General features: G+C 33.4%; 1 protein-coding gene across 9 annotated transcripts; it reads left to right on the plus strand.

Moving 5' to 3' along the window:
- Positions 1–276: 276 nt before the first annotated feature.
- On the plus strand, positions 277–6,638 carry LOC114409971. 9 transcript variants are annotated; one of them, XM_028373676.1, is made up of 7 exons: positions 285–2,652; positions 2,755–2,791; positions 2,891–3,006; positions 3,766–3,846; positions 4,886–5,075; positions 5,172–5,374; positions 6,181–6,403. In XM_028373676.1, exons 1-7 carry the CDS (start codon positions 1,438–1,440, stop codon positions 6,235–6,237), a joined length of 1,899 nt encoding a protein of 632 aa, XP_028229477.1. In that variant the 5' UTR covers positions 285–1,437; the 3' UTR covers positions 6,238–6,403. The 9 variants fall into 9 exon arrangements, with proteins under 9 accessions (XP_028229478.1, XP_028229477.1, XP_028229471.1 ...); XM_028373670.1 differs by having other exon boundaries at positions 288–2,652; positions 2,755–3,006; positions 6,181–6,284; positions 6,364–6,638; XM_028373669.1 differs by having other exon boundaries at positions 288–1,009; positions 1,202–2,652; positions 2,755–3,006.
- Positions 6,639–17,671: the final 11,033 nt, after the last annotated feature.

Below are 17,671 nucleotides of genomic sequence, written 5' to 3' on the forward strand. Positions count from 1 at the left end.
TCGAGGAAAATCAATAGCAATTGAAGCGTGACAAGAAAATGAAAGGGACAACCAAATTCCAATGGTATACAATTCAAATAATCGAAACGAACATCATATAATAATTAAGCAAATGGATAAAGTTTGTTTCCAACCAAAATGAACAAGTTAGTTATAATAAGCAAATGGATAATGTTCGTTTCCAACCGAAATACGTAACGCCAGTTGATAATGAGAAACAGTACTTTATGGAATGATGTGGGTTGGTAAGAAGGTACGTTGTATGATCCCAAAAATATAGAGATGCTCTTGCATTTGTTGACATGGTTTGACACATGTCACGTGAAGAGAAAGAAAGAAAAGAGAACCGCAACTTGACTTCAACACACGACTTGTGGTTTCCCTTTTGCAAGTTGTGGTTTTCAAAAGTACAGCCAGAAAAATTCTGGCTAAGCCATGACCCCACAAAATTCTTCGCTTCTTGTGAATATCCATATCGTATCATCATCCACCAATGCCTAACCACCCCCCCCCAAACCGTGTTTTATGTGAGACATGGTAGTTTTGAGCAACAACAACACAGCACTCGCCAAGGAGGAGGAAGAAGAAGAATAAGGAATTTCTTGGACATATGAGGCCTTTAACGTTGTGGGGTTTGCAAAAGTTTGTTCCTTTGATTGGTTCTGTTGGTGAATTGTGGAAAAAAGATTGAATTTTGAGAATTCGTATGGATTGTCTGATTGTCGTGGTGGTGCGTGTTTTCATCATATCATACCCCATGACTCTGTGTTTTGGTACTTTAAGCTCTTTGTCTGAGTATGGATTAGAGAAACATATGAGGGTGTTGCATTTGGGTATTCCATGTTTTGCTTGTGTGATTTTAAGGATGAATACAATGATGTGCTTCACATTATTTTTTATTCTAGATTATGTAAATAACACTTGTGGACTAGTGATTTTTCCCCCTTGCTATTGGATTGGTTGTCTGGGCTTAAAGGCAAACGGGGAGTTGTTGGGGCTTTCTTAGAGGGTGCGTTGAATTAATGTTCCTTCTTTAATTTATGGCTCAACCTCGCAATTTAAGACTGAAAATAATTGTAAGATATGTGATAAGGTGTGGACTAACTGTTGAAGGCTACAGATTTTCTATGTAATTAATATAGTTATGTGTTTGCATTGTATTATCTGAGGGAACTTATCAATAATTTCTTTGTTTCTACAGGAGAGTGCCTCTAGTCCGATGATGCCGTAAAGTCTGATTAATAGGTTTTTTACTTTTCATTGGAGGAATCAGTTTATTTATATATTCTGGGCTGTTTGGTTTTGGGAGTACAGTTGAAACATGAATTATCGATGTTGATGCATGAATACACTTAAAAGATGGTGATGATGGAAGATAGTAATTGAAGAAGTGATTCTTTTTGGGAAATTTGGAAGAGCCCTGCCTGAAAAATAAAAATGGGGTTGCCACAGGTGGCTTCAGGCTGCACTGCCGAGGAAGTGGCAGCATCACTAGGCACATTTGTGCAAACTGCACCTAGAATGGCCAGCATAGGCAGCTATGAGGTGAACTTGTTGGCTGGAGAAGACCTAGGTAATTGCATGCACATTGATGTGCTTAAATCTGAAAAAAAAAATGTTCTAGAGCTTTCAAAAGAAACACATATTTCAAGTATGTGTAGTGATAGTAAGTTGAAGAATGACCCCATGGAACAAATTAGCAAGTTGTCTGTCAATTCAGAGAAAACTAGGCAGACACCTGTTTCTAGGACTGTAGGTTTTCAAATTAGAGCATCAACTCCTCGTGTTAATGGTTTCGGAGGAAATGGATATTCATCACCTGTGTTTAATGTCATCAGTGATGCAACTGAGGCTTCTGAGTCACAACTTAGAAAGCAGTTATTGTCACCTTTGAATGGGATGCTGCTTGCAGATCATTTTAAAGGTGATCCACTAGACATAGGTGCTGGTATTTATCAAAGTCGTTCAAAGGCTGGTGATGATAATTCTAATGCTTTACATGAGTATAAGAAGGATCATATTGGAAACAACAATCAGATTCACTCAATGATCTGGTCTACATCTTGTTTCCAGGAATTTACAAATTCATTCTGTAATGACTCTACTATAAACCATATTGTATCTAGTCATCACCAACGTGCAGAGCCATGGTCTTATAAGCATTTTAAATCATCTCCAGTACGTAATGTTTCTGAAGAAACAACTAAAACAAGGTCCCAAACAGCTGCATTGTCTATACCACAAAAAAATGTGTCATCACCTCCCTTCCCTTTGTCTCCTCTGGGTAAAAAATCTTCTAAAAATGAAAATTTGGGAGAATGCAGAAATATTGATGTTATCTTGGATGATGGCAATTTTACTTTTAATAGTGTGGAACAGTCACTTGATAGAACTTGTCAAGGCATTTTATCAGCTCAGGAGATACCAGGTAAATCACAGCTCAATTTGAACAATATGCAGCAAAAGTCTGACCTGTTTACTCCTGACAACATGATTGATATGAAAGAATACTGGACTCATTCTGGTAGCTTTCCTCCTCGGGATGCCAAGTTATGTGGAACTATGAGTAGACTGCCAATTAGAAGGTCCTTGGTTGGTTCATTTGAGGAATCTTTGTTATCTGGTCGCCTACTATCTGGGAAAGTTAGTCAGGTTGGTATTATTCTCATATACAGGCTTCCTACTTTATGCATTAGTTTCCTAATGACCTTTCAGTTATTTTACTCTTGTAATTGTTGTGGCTTCTATTTGCAGAAAATTGAAGGCTTTCTTGCATTGCTGAATGTAACTGGTGGCAATTTCTCACCTCAATCACAAAAAATACCATTTGCAGTAACCAGCGTGGATGGAGACAAGTACTTACTTTATTATTCATCAATTAATCTTTCAGGAAAGCTATTATCAGGCAAGTCTAGAGTTGCTAAATTTCAGAGAACCCTTAGCATGGATGAATCACGATCTGAAAAGCCTCGTATACGTATACCTATGAAAGGACGTATTCAACTGGTAATTCACTATAAGACCATTAAAGTTAAATTGAGAACATAATTTCCCCCCTTCTAACTATAAATGCATTTATATGTATATGTAAGAAGAAAATGGTTATGCAAAGTGTTGCAGACTTGATGCATAAAACTCGACAAGGTAGCATTATACAACTGCCAACTTTGATTTGAATTTGGAAAGAAGTGAAGTGACTAATTGACACATGGTGTGTAAAGGACAGGGTGCTAAATTAGTTCCTGATTTATCACTAGTGCACCACAAATCTTGAAAAAATGTTAAACTATATTCACATCTGATTCATGATATATCTGAAAACTTTGTTCCAAACAATTAGCTTGTAATTCCAAAAATTCAGGTGTACATTATCATCAATAATTTCAGAATGAAACTGACTTTACCGGCACCAGCTTGGTCTGGTTCTGGATGCATGATTAGTTACCAAGTGTTCATTATCCATCTGGGCATTTTGATTCACTGCATAAATACTAATAGTGAAACTAACTTCTTACCGTCAGCAATCTGGGTTTATACTGTAACTTACTCGTGATCGCTAGTATTGCTAGGATGACAGTTGTCTGAGGAAGGGTGATGAAAGTTATGATGGTTGATCAATAGTTCACAGTCTTTGTTTATCATGAGTTATGGTGCTGTGTGGAAACAACTGGCTGTCTAGTTTCTCAATTATATTCTGCGTTCATGTGTGGAATTCTACGTAGTTTTACCAATTTGTGTGTGACAAATTGACTGACTTAAATGCAGGTTCTCAGCAATCCAGAGAGGACACCTATCCATACCTTTTTTTGCAATTATGATTTGAGTGACATGCCAACTGGTACCAAGGTAGGATTGGGTGAATATATCACATTCAAAGTTCTATTAGCATGCAACCATGGATTTGCATGTCATAATCCTCATCTTGCTTTTTTTCTTTCATATTAGTTAGAGAAATAATAATGAAAATCATTCATGCACTCTCACTCAACGGCTCAAGCTTTTAGGAGAGTTGTTTCATGACATGGTATGCAAGTCTCTATGACCAAATGGTCTATAGTTCAATCCTTTCCTCCCCCATTCTTCTGATAAAAATTGAACTTCAGCACTAGATAAGACAGTTGTGCATGCTTTAAGCCCGAATCACTCATGTAAGAGATTATGTTAAGCTTTTGGGAGAGTTGGTTCATTACAGTGTTAATTGAAAATTTTAAGCTGAACATATTAAAAAAGTTGCATTATATATTTAGCTTTGAATATAGATGTAAGATACCAAATGTGTAATCTTGTCTTCATATATCGTTCACATCATAAAAATACTTTTATATGGAAACAGAGATGTAAATGATATAATATACTATTGGAGCAAATTAGGTAATAGTGAACCTATTCATAATGAAAACAGAGCAAATTAGGGTACAATCCGAGTTTAAGGGAGTACAATGGCCAATTGGAGCAACTTGGTGTAACTAGACTACAATATACCTTGGCCTCAATATTAAAGGCCAAGACTGGTGTGATCTGTGTTCGAACAGCTGTTAGTTAAGGATTTCTTTGATATATAATAGAATATAATTGCATAAATTTTTGTTAGTGCATCTGCCTATGTTGAATAGAGATGAGCAAGTTCTTATATCAACTATAAGATTTGGTAAATTAAATTGTACCTGGCCTTACCATGCCTTGAATGGTCAGTCTGCAAAACCTTTTGGGCTAAGCACTGAAACCTGCTTTTGTTAAATTAATCTGAAACTGTATGTTTTATTTAAATATGAATAATCTTCACTTGTTATTTCTTCCCCTTGCTATACACTGTTTTAGTGTTTTATACCAATTTTTTTTACCAATTCCATGTTTAATGAGCTTTTCTTGTATTCCTCTAAAGTAGACATTCTTGCGGCAAAAGGTCACTTTAACTGCGTCTAGATCAAAGTCTATGATGGGTAAGGAAAGCCAAACAGATTCTGACACCAGAGCTGATGCCAAGTCTTCGTTGATCTCAGTCACCAGTCACAGAGATAAAGATCTTCTCACCTCAAAATGTGGAGAGTTTGATAGTTTTACATGTTCAAAAGCTGGTAAGGAAGAAAACTTTAGTTCAATAGCATGCCTCATTAATCAAGACAAATTTTTACATGGTTCTTCCAAGATCATTGACAACGCTATTAACACAGGCATTTTGCTTTATGCTCTTCACCTTCGCTTTATGTGCCCCTTGCCTAAGAGACGTTCAAGGTCTGTTCATAAGTGCAAATCTGGCCCTGTCTCTGCTGATATGAGAAATATTGTGGACATTGAACAAGAAAGAAGCTTCTACTTGTATGATGATATGAGGGTAGTGTTTCCTCAACGTCATTCAGATTCTGATGAGGGCAAGGTATGTAAATATATATATATGTGAAGTGGTTTTAATGCATTCTTGCACTAATAGCTTAGGAAATATGTGGCTCATGGTATATTTCATGTCCTTAGAAATCATTCTTGGGTAACCATGAGCATAGTTACTAAATGCAGACCGGACTGAACCCATCAATTCAAACTGTGATATTAATAAAACGGAGGGTGACTTGGCTTGACTCAGCTGGGTTTCACCATATACTGGTGATTATTGTGGACAAGTTGACTTGAAAAAAAATTCTATCTGGTCATATTCCTATTAATAAGAAGAACTTGAAATGACATCATTTGCCTAAAACCTAAAAGATAAGGAAAATAATTAAATGACATAAAAAAAAGTGATTCAACTAGTAATTGAACCTCTGATCTTTTAAATCTCTATATGTGTGTGGTTCAAGTAGTGATTCATTCATTGAATGAGTAGCTTAATAGCTTGACTGAGTCGATGGTTGGATGGTGTTTTACAACTCTAATAATGAGACTGTACCAATCTGAACGAGTGGTTAAATACTTGCTTCAATCTTGCAAGTTATTTTGCTTTGTGTTTCTGTCTATCAGGACTACACAAAGCACTGATAGTTAGGTATCTTCACTAATGAATGTTCAGTTAACAGTCTGTCTTGAGCTAAATAAATGATGTTAATCTTCTTGAAGAACATTGCACTTTTACTTTAATATGATTTCAAATCTAGTTCTAGAAGCATCACTTATGGAAAATTTGCCACTTTCTGGTTCCCTATTTCTCATGTTCTTATCTTTTCTAATGATTATTTTATCATGTCGCAGTTACATGTGGAATATCATTTCCCTTCAAATCCAAAATACTTCGACATCAGCTGCTGAAATGCCGCTGTCTCTCAGTGATTTTTGTATATATAGTTGTAAATGTTGTACGTATACAATTCATTTCTTTCAATTCTGGGGTGATTTGCCTCCATGTAACTAATAATTTGTAAATTTGGATTGTAGATGTTCATATTTGATTCATAGCACTTGCTTTGACCCTTTACGAGTGTGCTTATGCTCTCCTACTACTGTCCATCAGATGGCACAAAAGAGGCCTGAGGTGCCGTGGCCAAAACAGAAATACCATTATGCTTATACCGGAAGAGTGTGACAAATGAGAAGAGCTAATATGGAAAAAGAGTAAATAATCACATTAATCTATGAATTCAAGGAAATTAAAAAAAAAATCCTTGAAAGGATAAATCGACAATCACATAAATCCAAAATTAAAAAAATCGTGTGACTAAGGGTTAATATTAACATATTTATGGATTAAAATAGCAGTAAATAATTAAATTTAGGGATTTATTTAATATCCTAGGGACATATTTAATGTTTTATTAGTTTCAGAAATAATACTTTTAGGGACTAAGGACTAAGGTGGTTGTTTATGTAAAAATTCTTAAGGGGTTTCCTAGACTATCAATGATAGGAAACAACAGAATCTTGAAACCTATGGTTCTCACAAACAATCAATAAACAGCAATAGATAATGATGTGTACCTTTCTCCATAGGAAGACTTGTACCTTTCTCCGTAGGAACTTCTCTCCGGTGCACTTTGATTTCCTTGAAAGATGAGAGAAATAAGATTTCACTTCCTTTGACCTTTCTTTTCTGCCTCTCTCCGTTAGTGATGGCTATGAGTGAGAGAGAACACTTTTCTAGTCAGGAAGGGGACCTTGTTTCACGTTAGTGGGTATTAAGCCCCTTTTATAACCACTACTCCCATCAAGTAGCAGTCAACCCTAGAAACTTCTCCTATTAAGCCCAATTACAATTTAGTCCTTAATCGTTAATTATTTATTTATTAGTCCCTACATAAGTCATATGCCTCTCACATGAGACATAAATTCTAACATTCTCCCACTTGGCTCATGTGACATTAATAAACATTATGGACTAAATAAATAAATAGATTAACTAACATAATGCGCATTAAAATTGACTAAATTGTTCTATACATTGGGTACATCATAATTTCATGATTAAGAATAGGAACCAATTTGAGTCATGACGGTTGTACATCATCTAATCGACATAGTCCCTTCCATGTACTACAAATTAGTCTTCTCCTTAATGTGACCATTAGTTAGGAGTACATAATTGGTCCAACATAATGTCTTCTTTCAAGACAAAACCTGTTAACATTACTCTAACACAAACATGCATGCAAACATAGAGAACAGGTAATCAGAAACATATCATAATAGAGCTCAGAGTGTCAGCAAAATTACATAAGGTAAATTACACTTAATGATCATCAATAACAATAATGCCCATACTTTCAACATGTTCTATAATGTCTTGGGCAATAATCCCTTATTCAAAGGGTCAACTATCATAAGGTTTGTGCTAATATGTTCTATTGACACTCTTTGTTTCTGAACTCCTTCCTTCACGACAAAGTGCCTCAATTTTATATGCTTAGCACCCTTAGAGTACTTGTCGTTCTTACAAAAAAATATTGTTGCGGAGTTATCACAATACATTTTCAGCGGCCTAGCAATACTGTCGACAATTCCAAGCCCTGAAATAAAGTTCCGCAACCAATTAATCTGAACTGTAGCCTCAAAATATACTACAAATTCAGCTTTCAGATGCAACAACAACTGATGCATACAAAATAGCTTTCATTTATTTTCGTTCCATATCATTTCTAGGACATTCTGCGAGACTAAATTAGTCTTCCTTCTAAATTAGAATAGGTGATGTTAAATACCTTTCCATCTTGAATCTCTCTAGTACTTTATCGATATATATACTTTCTGAGATAAGTTTGACAATCCTTGTGATCTATTATGGAATATTTCTATCCTTATCACATAGCTTACCTCATCCATATCTTTCACTTCAAAGTTTCTAGAGAGAAATTTCTTAGTCTCATGAAGAAGACCAAGATCGTTAGTTGCAAGCAAGATATCATCAATATACAGAATTAGAAAATAACCTTACTCCCACTGACCTTCAGATACATACACCGATAAACAATATTTTCCTTAAATCTAAAGGAAATAATGGTATCATTAAACCTCAAATACCATTGGCGGGAAGCTTGCTTTAAGATTGTATATTGATTTCTTTAGTATGCACACCATGTGTTCATTTCCTTCAACTGAGAACCCCATTGGTTGGTCCATACAAACATTCTTCTCTAAATCTCCATTAAGAAAGGCAGTTTTCACATCCATATGATGTAACTCCAAGTCATAATGAGCTACTAATGCCATGATAATCCTGAAAGAATCCTTTCGTGAGACCAGTAAAATGTCTGTTTATAATCAATGTCATCTTTCTGAGTAAATTCCTTAGCAACAAGTCTAGCCTTGTAACATTCAAGGTTGCCATGAGAGTCACGTTTAGTCTTGAAGACCCACATACAACCAACTCTCTTACAACCCTTTGATAATTTTACAAGGTCCTAAACACCATTATGTTCCATGGAATCTATCTTTTCTTTCATGGCATTTAACCACTTCTCAGAACTATCACAACTTACAACTTGTGAAAACAAAACTGGATCATTATCATTAATGCTTAAGTTTGTTTCTGTTTCATGTAGGTATACCACATAATCATTCGAAATAGTTGGTTTCCTTTTCTCTTTGAGACCTTCTTAATGCTACTTCTTGTGGTTTCTCCATAATAGGTTCATTATGCATCATGGGTTCATTATTGTGTTGCTCCTCTTCATTAATTTTGTAGCAATAACTGAAGGAGCAATCACCTTACTGTTAGAGGCATAAGCTAAAAGGACTTACACTCTAACTTCTTTAATTTCCATTTCTCGTGGAACTGTACTCCCACTGATTTCATCATTTCTAATGAACCTTGCATTTCCAGATTTGATAATTCTCATACTATGATTAGAACAATAAAACATATACCCTTTTAACTTTTCTGGATAACCAATGAAATATTCACTGATTGTTCTTGCATCCAATTTTCTTTCTTGCGGATTATAAATCCTTATTTCTGCCTGGCAACCCTAAACATGCAGATGCCTTATACTAGGTATCCTATTTGTCCACAGTTCAAAAGGTGTCTTTGGAACTACCTCACTAGGAACCCTGTTCAACAACTACATGGCAGTTTTCAAGGTATACATCCACAAGGATACGGATAAAGTCTAATTGATTAACATACTCCTAACCATATCCATTAAAGTTCTATTCCGCCTTTCTGATACACCATTTTGTTGTGGTGTACCGGGAATTGTGTATTGCACACAAATGCACGTTTCTGAACAAGCTTAGCAAATGGACCTGGGTGTTGCCCAATTTCATCATATCTTCCGTAATACTCATCACCTCTATCATATCTAATAATTTTCACACTTATGTCTAATTGCCATTTTACTTCATTGTAGTAAATTTCTAAGGCATCCATTGCCTAAGAAATCTCGGGCAGTAAGTAGACATAACTGTAACGTGAATCATCATCAAAAATGGTGATAAAGTATCATTCCTTTCCGAAAGAACTAACATCAAAAGGTCCACAAATATCAGTATGCACAATTTTAAGAAGTTGAGTGCTTCTTGCAGCTCCTTTCTTTGTATGTTTTGTTTGTTTTCCTTTAATACAACCCACACAAATATTTAGATCCGTAAAATCTAGATAAGGAAGAATTTCATTTTTTATTAATCTTTCCATCCTTTCTCTAGAAATGTGACCTAAACGTTTATGCCACAAGAAAGCAGATTGTTCATTCACTAAACTATGTTTAGTGCCAACATTATGATGCAGAGTTAAAACAGTTTCAGCATACAAACTGTTTATTTCCAATTTATATAAACCATCACAAGAATACCAGTACCAATGAGATGATTATGCTTAAATAAATTGAAACATTCATTACCAAATTAAAAGAGTATCCAATAACATCAAGTTTAGATAATGAAACTAAATTACTAGATAAACTAGGTACATAAAGAGTTTCCAGTAAATCTAAATGATGTCCAGTGTCGAGTTTTACGCAATAAGTATCAACTGCTTACACTGGAGTTTCACTTTATTCCCCATGAAAATGAACTTCTCATTTGAGCTTATGGTTTGGATTGTAAGGAATCTCTGCATAATGTTAGAAACATGAGTCATACATCCAGAATTAACCCATCATGTATCATGGAAAACTTTAGTTAAGTTTGATTCAAAACATACACGAGCATTAAGCTCACTTTTCTTTTCGAACCAAGACTTGCACTTTAGGTAATCCTTCTGGAAATGTTCGGATTTCCTACAAAATTAACAATTATTTCCCTTTGATACCTTCCTTTGGATTTGCAAAGAGTCGTTATTGTTCTTTAATGACCATTTGCCTTTATCATGCTTCTTCATAAATTTCTTTTCAAGCTCCTTGATTTCCTTGGTGGCTTACATAATGAACTGAGTGACTTCCTTGATTCTTAAGCCTTAATTTTTTCCTGAACTAACATACTGTGCAATCCATGCACATTCCATTTATCTTTCATGGTATTATAGTTCATTTAGAACGGGCCAAACTCAGACGGTAATGAGTTTAGAACAAACTGAACAAGAAAGTTCTCATTCACAGCCATTATATTCCCAAGGTCTTAAGTCTTGCTGCAATGTTTGTCATCTCAATGACATGTTCATACATAGTACGTGAACCATCAAACTTCATGGTGGTCAATGTACTCATTAATGTCCCAGCAACAGACTTATCAGCTGTTTGAGAGCACTCTCCCACTAATCACATAAACTTTTTAGCACTTTCGATTTTAGGGAGAGTTGTCTTAATACTGTTTGCAACAGTCATTCTCATCAACATTAGGCTGAGTCTGTTAGATCTTTCCCAAGTTTTATAATGGACTTTCTCTTCATTGCTACTAGCATAAATAAAAGTAACAAACTTCTCTTCCAACATAGCAAGATCATGATCCAAAACACTAAGGTGAAATTGGACTTGCTCATTTCAGTCAGAGAAGTTAAGCCCATTAAAATTGGCTCAGATGATACATAAGAATCCAATGAATTCAAAACATGTATTACATAATAAAGTTCACATAAGTGTTTTGAGACATAAAATACATGTCATACATATGATTCATTCAGATAACGGTTAATGTATATTGATGTTCTCCTTTGGGTGATACACCAACACACAACATACAAACATAATGATGCTAATAAAATTTTAACATTATTTGACAATTAAATATGCACCAATTAGTAATATTTATTTCCTTTGGGCATATAAATAAAACTAATGATACACACAAATTGCCTACAATTATATTCATTAATTATAAGAACAACTAATCAACCTTTGGACGATCCATAAATGCCTTATAACAATGAATTTCAATTACCCATAAACCAATAATCATATAATTTAGCATCCATTATTCTATGAGTAATTGGAATAATCATTAAGTTGGAATTAAATAACCTTACAAATTTGGTCACTTTGGTGACTAACAAATTCAACATACATTTAATTTCAACCAAGTATAATTGAAATAATCATTAATTTGGAATTAAATAACCTTACAAATTTTGCCACTTTGGTGACTAACAAATTCAATATACATTTAATTCCAATCAAATATGTATGGTCTGCACATACTTATTGCTATTAACAATTCATAGCCATTCTATTAATTTCATTCCAGGCCATAAAATAATATTTGCATTTATTTGTGTTTTTACATTCAAACACGTTCAAGCAAATATGTAGCATATACATATATTTACTGCTACCAATAATTGCAAAACATTCACATTAATTTAATTACAGAATATAAACTTTCAATCCTTTAATCACCTTCAACAATAATTTTTTTTTTAAAAAAAAAGGATCAAGTGGGATTGGAAATAGCAAACATAAGGTTGCAAATAGCAATTTTCAAAATTTCATATTCTTCCCTACAACAAACGTACCTGCGCAACTTTTCAAAATTGGAATTGAATCTTTACGTTAATGACACGCTTCCTTTCTTTCACCATTAGAAGTAAAAACTTTTTCCAAATTTAATATATACATGTCGTGTAGCTTTCTCTCCGATAATCATAAGTTTTCAAATAATCTTTGTCCAAAAATTGGTATTCAACAATAACAAAATATTGCCAATAAAATAATACATGCAGCGGAAAATAAAATTCCTAAATTTCATAATTAGGATTTATGCATAATTGGAAGAAATTAAATTATCCCTAAATTTCATAATTAGGGTTCATACATAATTGAGAGAAATTAAATTATCCCTAAATTTCATAATTAGGGTTCATACATAATTGAGAGAAATTAAATCATTCTTGGAGAATCATAAATTTCATAACACATGCTCTGATACCACATGTAAAAATTCTTAAGGGGTTTCCTAGACTATCAATGATAGGAAACAACAGGATCTTGAAACCTATGGTTCTCACAAACAATCAATAAACAACAATAGATAATGATGTGTACCTTTCTCCATAGGAAGACTTGTACCTTTCTCCGTAGGAACTTCTCTCCGGTGCACTTTGATTTCCTTGAAAGATGAGAGAAATAAGATTTCACTTCCTTTGACCTTTCTTTTCTACCTCTCTCCGTTAGTGATGGCTATGAGTGAGAGAGAACACTTTTCTGGTCAGGAAGGGGACCTTGTTTCACGTTAGTGGGTATTAAGCCCCTTTTATAACCACTACTCCCATCAAGTAGCAGTCAACCCTAGAAACTTCTCCTATTAAGCCCAATTACAATTTAGTCCTTAATCGTTAATTATTTACTTATTAGTCCCTACATAAGTCATATGCCTCTCACATGAGACATAAATTCTAACAGTTTATTCATTGAAACAACTATTTTGAACAGCGTAGGGCTGGTTAATTTTCTCCTCACGGCATTTCTTTTCATTTACCTTCTCTGTTCCAAACCCCTCTCTATTCAATATAAGCATGAAGACGTATGGTTTTGTCAAATTAATCCAAAGGCAAAAGAGTGCTAGAGTAGAAACCCCCATGTGAGAAAGAGGAACTACTTGTAACCTTGTTAGCGACTTCATCATAGAGAGCCCACTCATACATTCTTCTCTAAGCTGCATTGAGCTTGAAAAGTAAGACAAGTATAGGTATTAGGGCATACAGAGTACAATATAGGCTAAACACAGGGAATGGAGGTTTTTAGAGCAATATGTTAGGGCAAATGAATGAACCACTTCTATTGTTTTCAAACTTAGTTCAACTCTAATATTTATTTGGTAGTCAAAATAAGAAAGGTGAGATAGGACAAGTTATCTTATTTTACTTTATTGTTTTGCCAAGTCAATAGGACTGAATAAACTTATCCAGTTTACTTATTTTATCCTATTTGTTATTTTAATAATTATCCTATTTTATTTATTATTTAATAAACTAATTCATCATTTGATAATTATATTATGAAATGAACAAATGTATATGTCATTTTATATAATTTATTTTACTTCACCTTACCTTTTTATACAATTAAAGAAAAAAAATCAATTCTTTTTTTCTTGATTTATTATCTTTATTTAAACAAAATAAAGAGAAAAATGTATCTTCAATTTCTTATTTTATTTCTTTATTACAAAATATTTTTTGTTGAGGAAAATAAGAAGAAGGGGACGAAAAAGACACTAAGGAAATTATTAAATTAAATCTTAGACTTAATAATATTTTTGAAACTTTAATTTAGTTTTTAACTGAATGGTGTCATGTGATCGATGTAGCCGACCTCACCTAGTGGGATAAGATATTGTTATTGTTGTTGTATTACAAAAAATTCTTTTTCTTCTTTGTCTTCTCATCCAAACCAATAAATTGAATAGTATAAAAGAATCTGACTTCAGAAGTTCCCATTCCCCCAAGATAATGAGCTGAGTGAGGATTCTACAACATGAAAAAATTAGCTATTCAAGTGGGTTGAAAATTTAAATTGAAGTTCAACTTAAATTTTTATATCAACTTATTATAAATGGCAAAGTTTTCTTCTTCAAAAATGCTTATCTTATCCCCCCAAAATGCATATAGTTTTCGACTAATAATAATTACTTGGAGCTAGAGATCATATACTAGTCCCATTATTTTAAAAACAAGTTGAAGTACAAGTGTGAGGTAAAGTCTCACATCGAATAAGAATGAAAAAAATGAGCATCATATAAGTGAAGGAAAGACCCATAAAAATAAGCCTTAAGATTTTGGGTTAAGGTATAATATTGAGTTCACTTATGTAATTTGCTCATGACTCTCAGGTGTTAACCCTCGTTTGTTTTACATCTGAACTTTAAGTTTTTGGGTTAAGGTAGGATGTCGAGTTTACTTATATAATTTATGACTAGTTGATATAGATCTCCCTAGTATTTACCTGTCACGACCCACTCTTGGGACATGACCGGCGCACAGACTATAAATTCCTTAGTCTGGTCAGTCTATCCTATACAACATAACCTGTAAAGACACACCATATATATATATATATATCTAGACAAATCCATATGCTGGTATCTCATCTCATCCATTTAATAACAAAGTGGATTATAATTACTAATCACCAAGTGTCTCAAAACATCATCATAGCAACAAGAGAGAATCATTTACATCTCAAAATACAAGAATTCTCTCTAAATCTCTTACTACCCTAACCCCTATAGCTGCATTATACTGGAGTTACAACCAAAATATCCATCAGACACAATGGGGACCTACCAAAAAGATAATCAAGTTCCTGGGTGTGTCAGCAAATCCCAGGAAATCGGTTACTCCACTACTGGATATCTGAGAAAAAAAATAACATAAAGGTGGTAAGTCACAAGGACTTAGTGAGAGCATAATATACTAAGCAAACATGAAAGAGAGTACCATTTAACATGAATCCTTCCATTTCAAAAGATATTAAAATGACATTTCAATAAATAATGAACGAAAGATACACTTGCTTTTAGAAATCCATGTACGCAAATAATATACATTTCAGAATTTCTCATAATCTGGTATTCAAAATAATTACTTTAAAAATCAAGCATTTATTCTACTATGTGCACATAGACCACATTATCTCTTCGTTGTGGTGAACGGTAATTATATAACTACGACATTTAGCTCGTAGGTTTCATTATCTCTTCGTTGCAGCAAACAGAACATATAAATATACTATGAGAATTCAACTCATAGACTACATTATCTCTTCGTTGTAGCAAACGGAAATATCATTGTACTATGAGAATTCAACTCATAGGCTACATTATCTCTTCGTTGTAGCAAACGGCATATATCATTATACTACGAGAATTCAACTCATAGGCTACATTATCTCTTCGTTGTAGCAAACGGCATATATCATTATACTATGAGAATTCAACTCATAGGCTACATTATCTCTTCGTTGTAGCAAACGACATATATCATTATATTATGAGAATTCAACTCATAAGCTACATTATCTCTTCGTTGTAGCAAACGACATATATCATTATACTATGAGAATTTATCTCATAGGCTACATTATTTCTTCGTTATAGCAAACGACATATATCATTCATGAACTCAACATAAATAAAATTAAACAAACAGTTCAACATTCATCCTTATACATTATCAAGATCTCAAAATAAATTTCAAAGCTTACCAAAAACATATATGTTCGAAAGTATACTTGTTTCTCCATAGATGAACTTTAAGAAAATCGCTAAGTATATTAGCTACTCACCTAAATAACACAATCACTGACTTCTACCGTTGTTAGGAAGGTCAACCATTGTATTTTCCACAGAACCTTAAAGAGATCAAATAGGAAAAACCTAGGAAACGCGTAGCATTTTCCCCTTTTTCCTGTCACCTCCTCGTGCTTGGAAAAACCCAAAGATGTAAAAAGCTTGAAATTTTCAAAACCATGGGAGGAGATGAGCGAAAGGTTGAAGGATTAAATCTTTGGGGAAGAAGGGATAGGGTTAGAGAGGTGTGGCTGCTGCAAGAAGAAAAAGAAAAGAAGTTTTCGGAAATGGGGGAACTCTCGGGAGTTTAAAAAAAACTGCAAGAGAATGAGTTTTGTTATATTATATTATTACTTTTTCTTTTCTCTTTCCTTTTTATTTAATCGATGTGTTTCATTACCTTTCTTGGATTTTTCCAACAAAAAATATATTTAATTTTAGTATAATCCTCAATTTGCCTACATTCAATTGAACTTTAGATTTAACATATTTATTTAAAGTATCATCAATAAATGATTTAATTAATTAAAATGTAAGAAATAAAATAAATAAATGTTGGCAAAATTGAGAATTGAACTAAAGTTGTATTTTTTTTTAAAAAAAAGATAAAATAAAAGAACTCAATATTTCTATTTTAAAATGAGAAGACTAAAATTACAAATTTGAAAAAAAAAAAGAGGAGACCAAATTGAATTTAAGCCTAAAAATTATTGCGGGAATAAATTTTTAAGGTGATTAAAATATAGATTAATGAGTAATGATTAATCAACTTGTCATATATGACAACTTATAATTACATGATACTCCTTAAATCCTTATTTTTTTCAACATTTATTTATTTTAAAAACCCTTTTATTAATCCTTAATTTTGTAAAACGTTGTTTATTTTTACTTTATTTTTTTTATCTCCATGTTACACTAAAATGAATGGCATTTTACAAAATCAAATATTTACGGAGGATTTTTAAAATCTTAAGAATTAAAATGTCTTTCTTACCTATATTCTTTCTTAGACTGAGGTCATCTCCTCTGCCTCAAATTTCAATCCAACAAAAAACAAAAAGGAGGAAAAATTCATTTTACAGCCTCAAATTGTAATCAATGCATGCACATTGCACACAAAGTCAGTAACGTCACCTAACTGCGCGAGTAACGAGAATTGAAGGGAGCAGTGAGGCACTATCTATTTGCTTCTATTGGTTGCTGTGCGGTATTAACTGTAATCCTGTGAACTTACCAAACTAAGCTAGCAGACATGTCTCTTTCAACCGAGGGCAAATAAGAGAGCAATCATTATTTGCTTCCCACATGATTTTAGTAGTAGTACTTGTTTTTGCAGCCTGGAAAGTTGAATCTACCTTTTATGAGATCTCCCTTGCTTACACCTTTTAAAGAGATCAATTTATGAAACTCTGAATTATATTGGTAGAAACCAGGATATGTCAATACTATCCCACATGGAGTTAATCACATATCGAGACTCACTTAGTTGAGTCACTATAATGCTTGTTTCATTTTATATTTGGAGAATTAATTTTAGATATATTTTATATGTTTAATTTTATGTTAAAAAAGAGTTTAAGGTTAAAACAGTTTT

This window comes from Glycine soja, chromosome 4 (genome assembly GCF_004193775.1).
Source record: "Glycine soja cultivar W05 chromosome 4, ASM419377v2, whole genome shotgun sequence".
Taxonomy (NCBI): Eukaryota; Viridiplantae; Streptophyta; class Magnoliopsida; order Fabales; family Fabaceae; genus Glycine; species Glycine soja.

Excerpts from the sequence above, each read along its gene's own strand:
- LOC114409971 (XM_028373670.1), top strand. The coding sequence starts at position 1,438 with ATGGGGTTGCCACAGGTGGCTTCAGGCTGCACTGCCGAGGAAGTGGCA. Across the intron at positions 2,653-2,754 it reads TATCTGGGAAAGTTAGTCAG|AAAATTGAAGGCTTTCTTGC; the intron begins GTTGGTATTATT and ends TTCTATTTGCAG. Across the intron at positions 3,847-4,885 it reads ACATGCCAACTGGTACCAAG|ACATTCTTGCGGCAAAAGGT; the intron begins GTAGGATTGGGT and ends CCTCTAAAGTAG.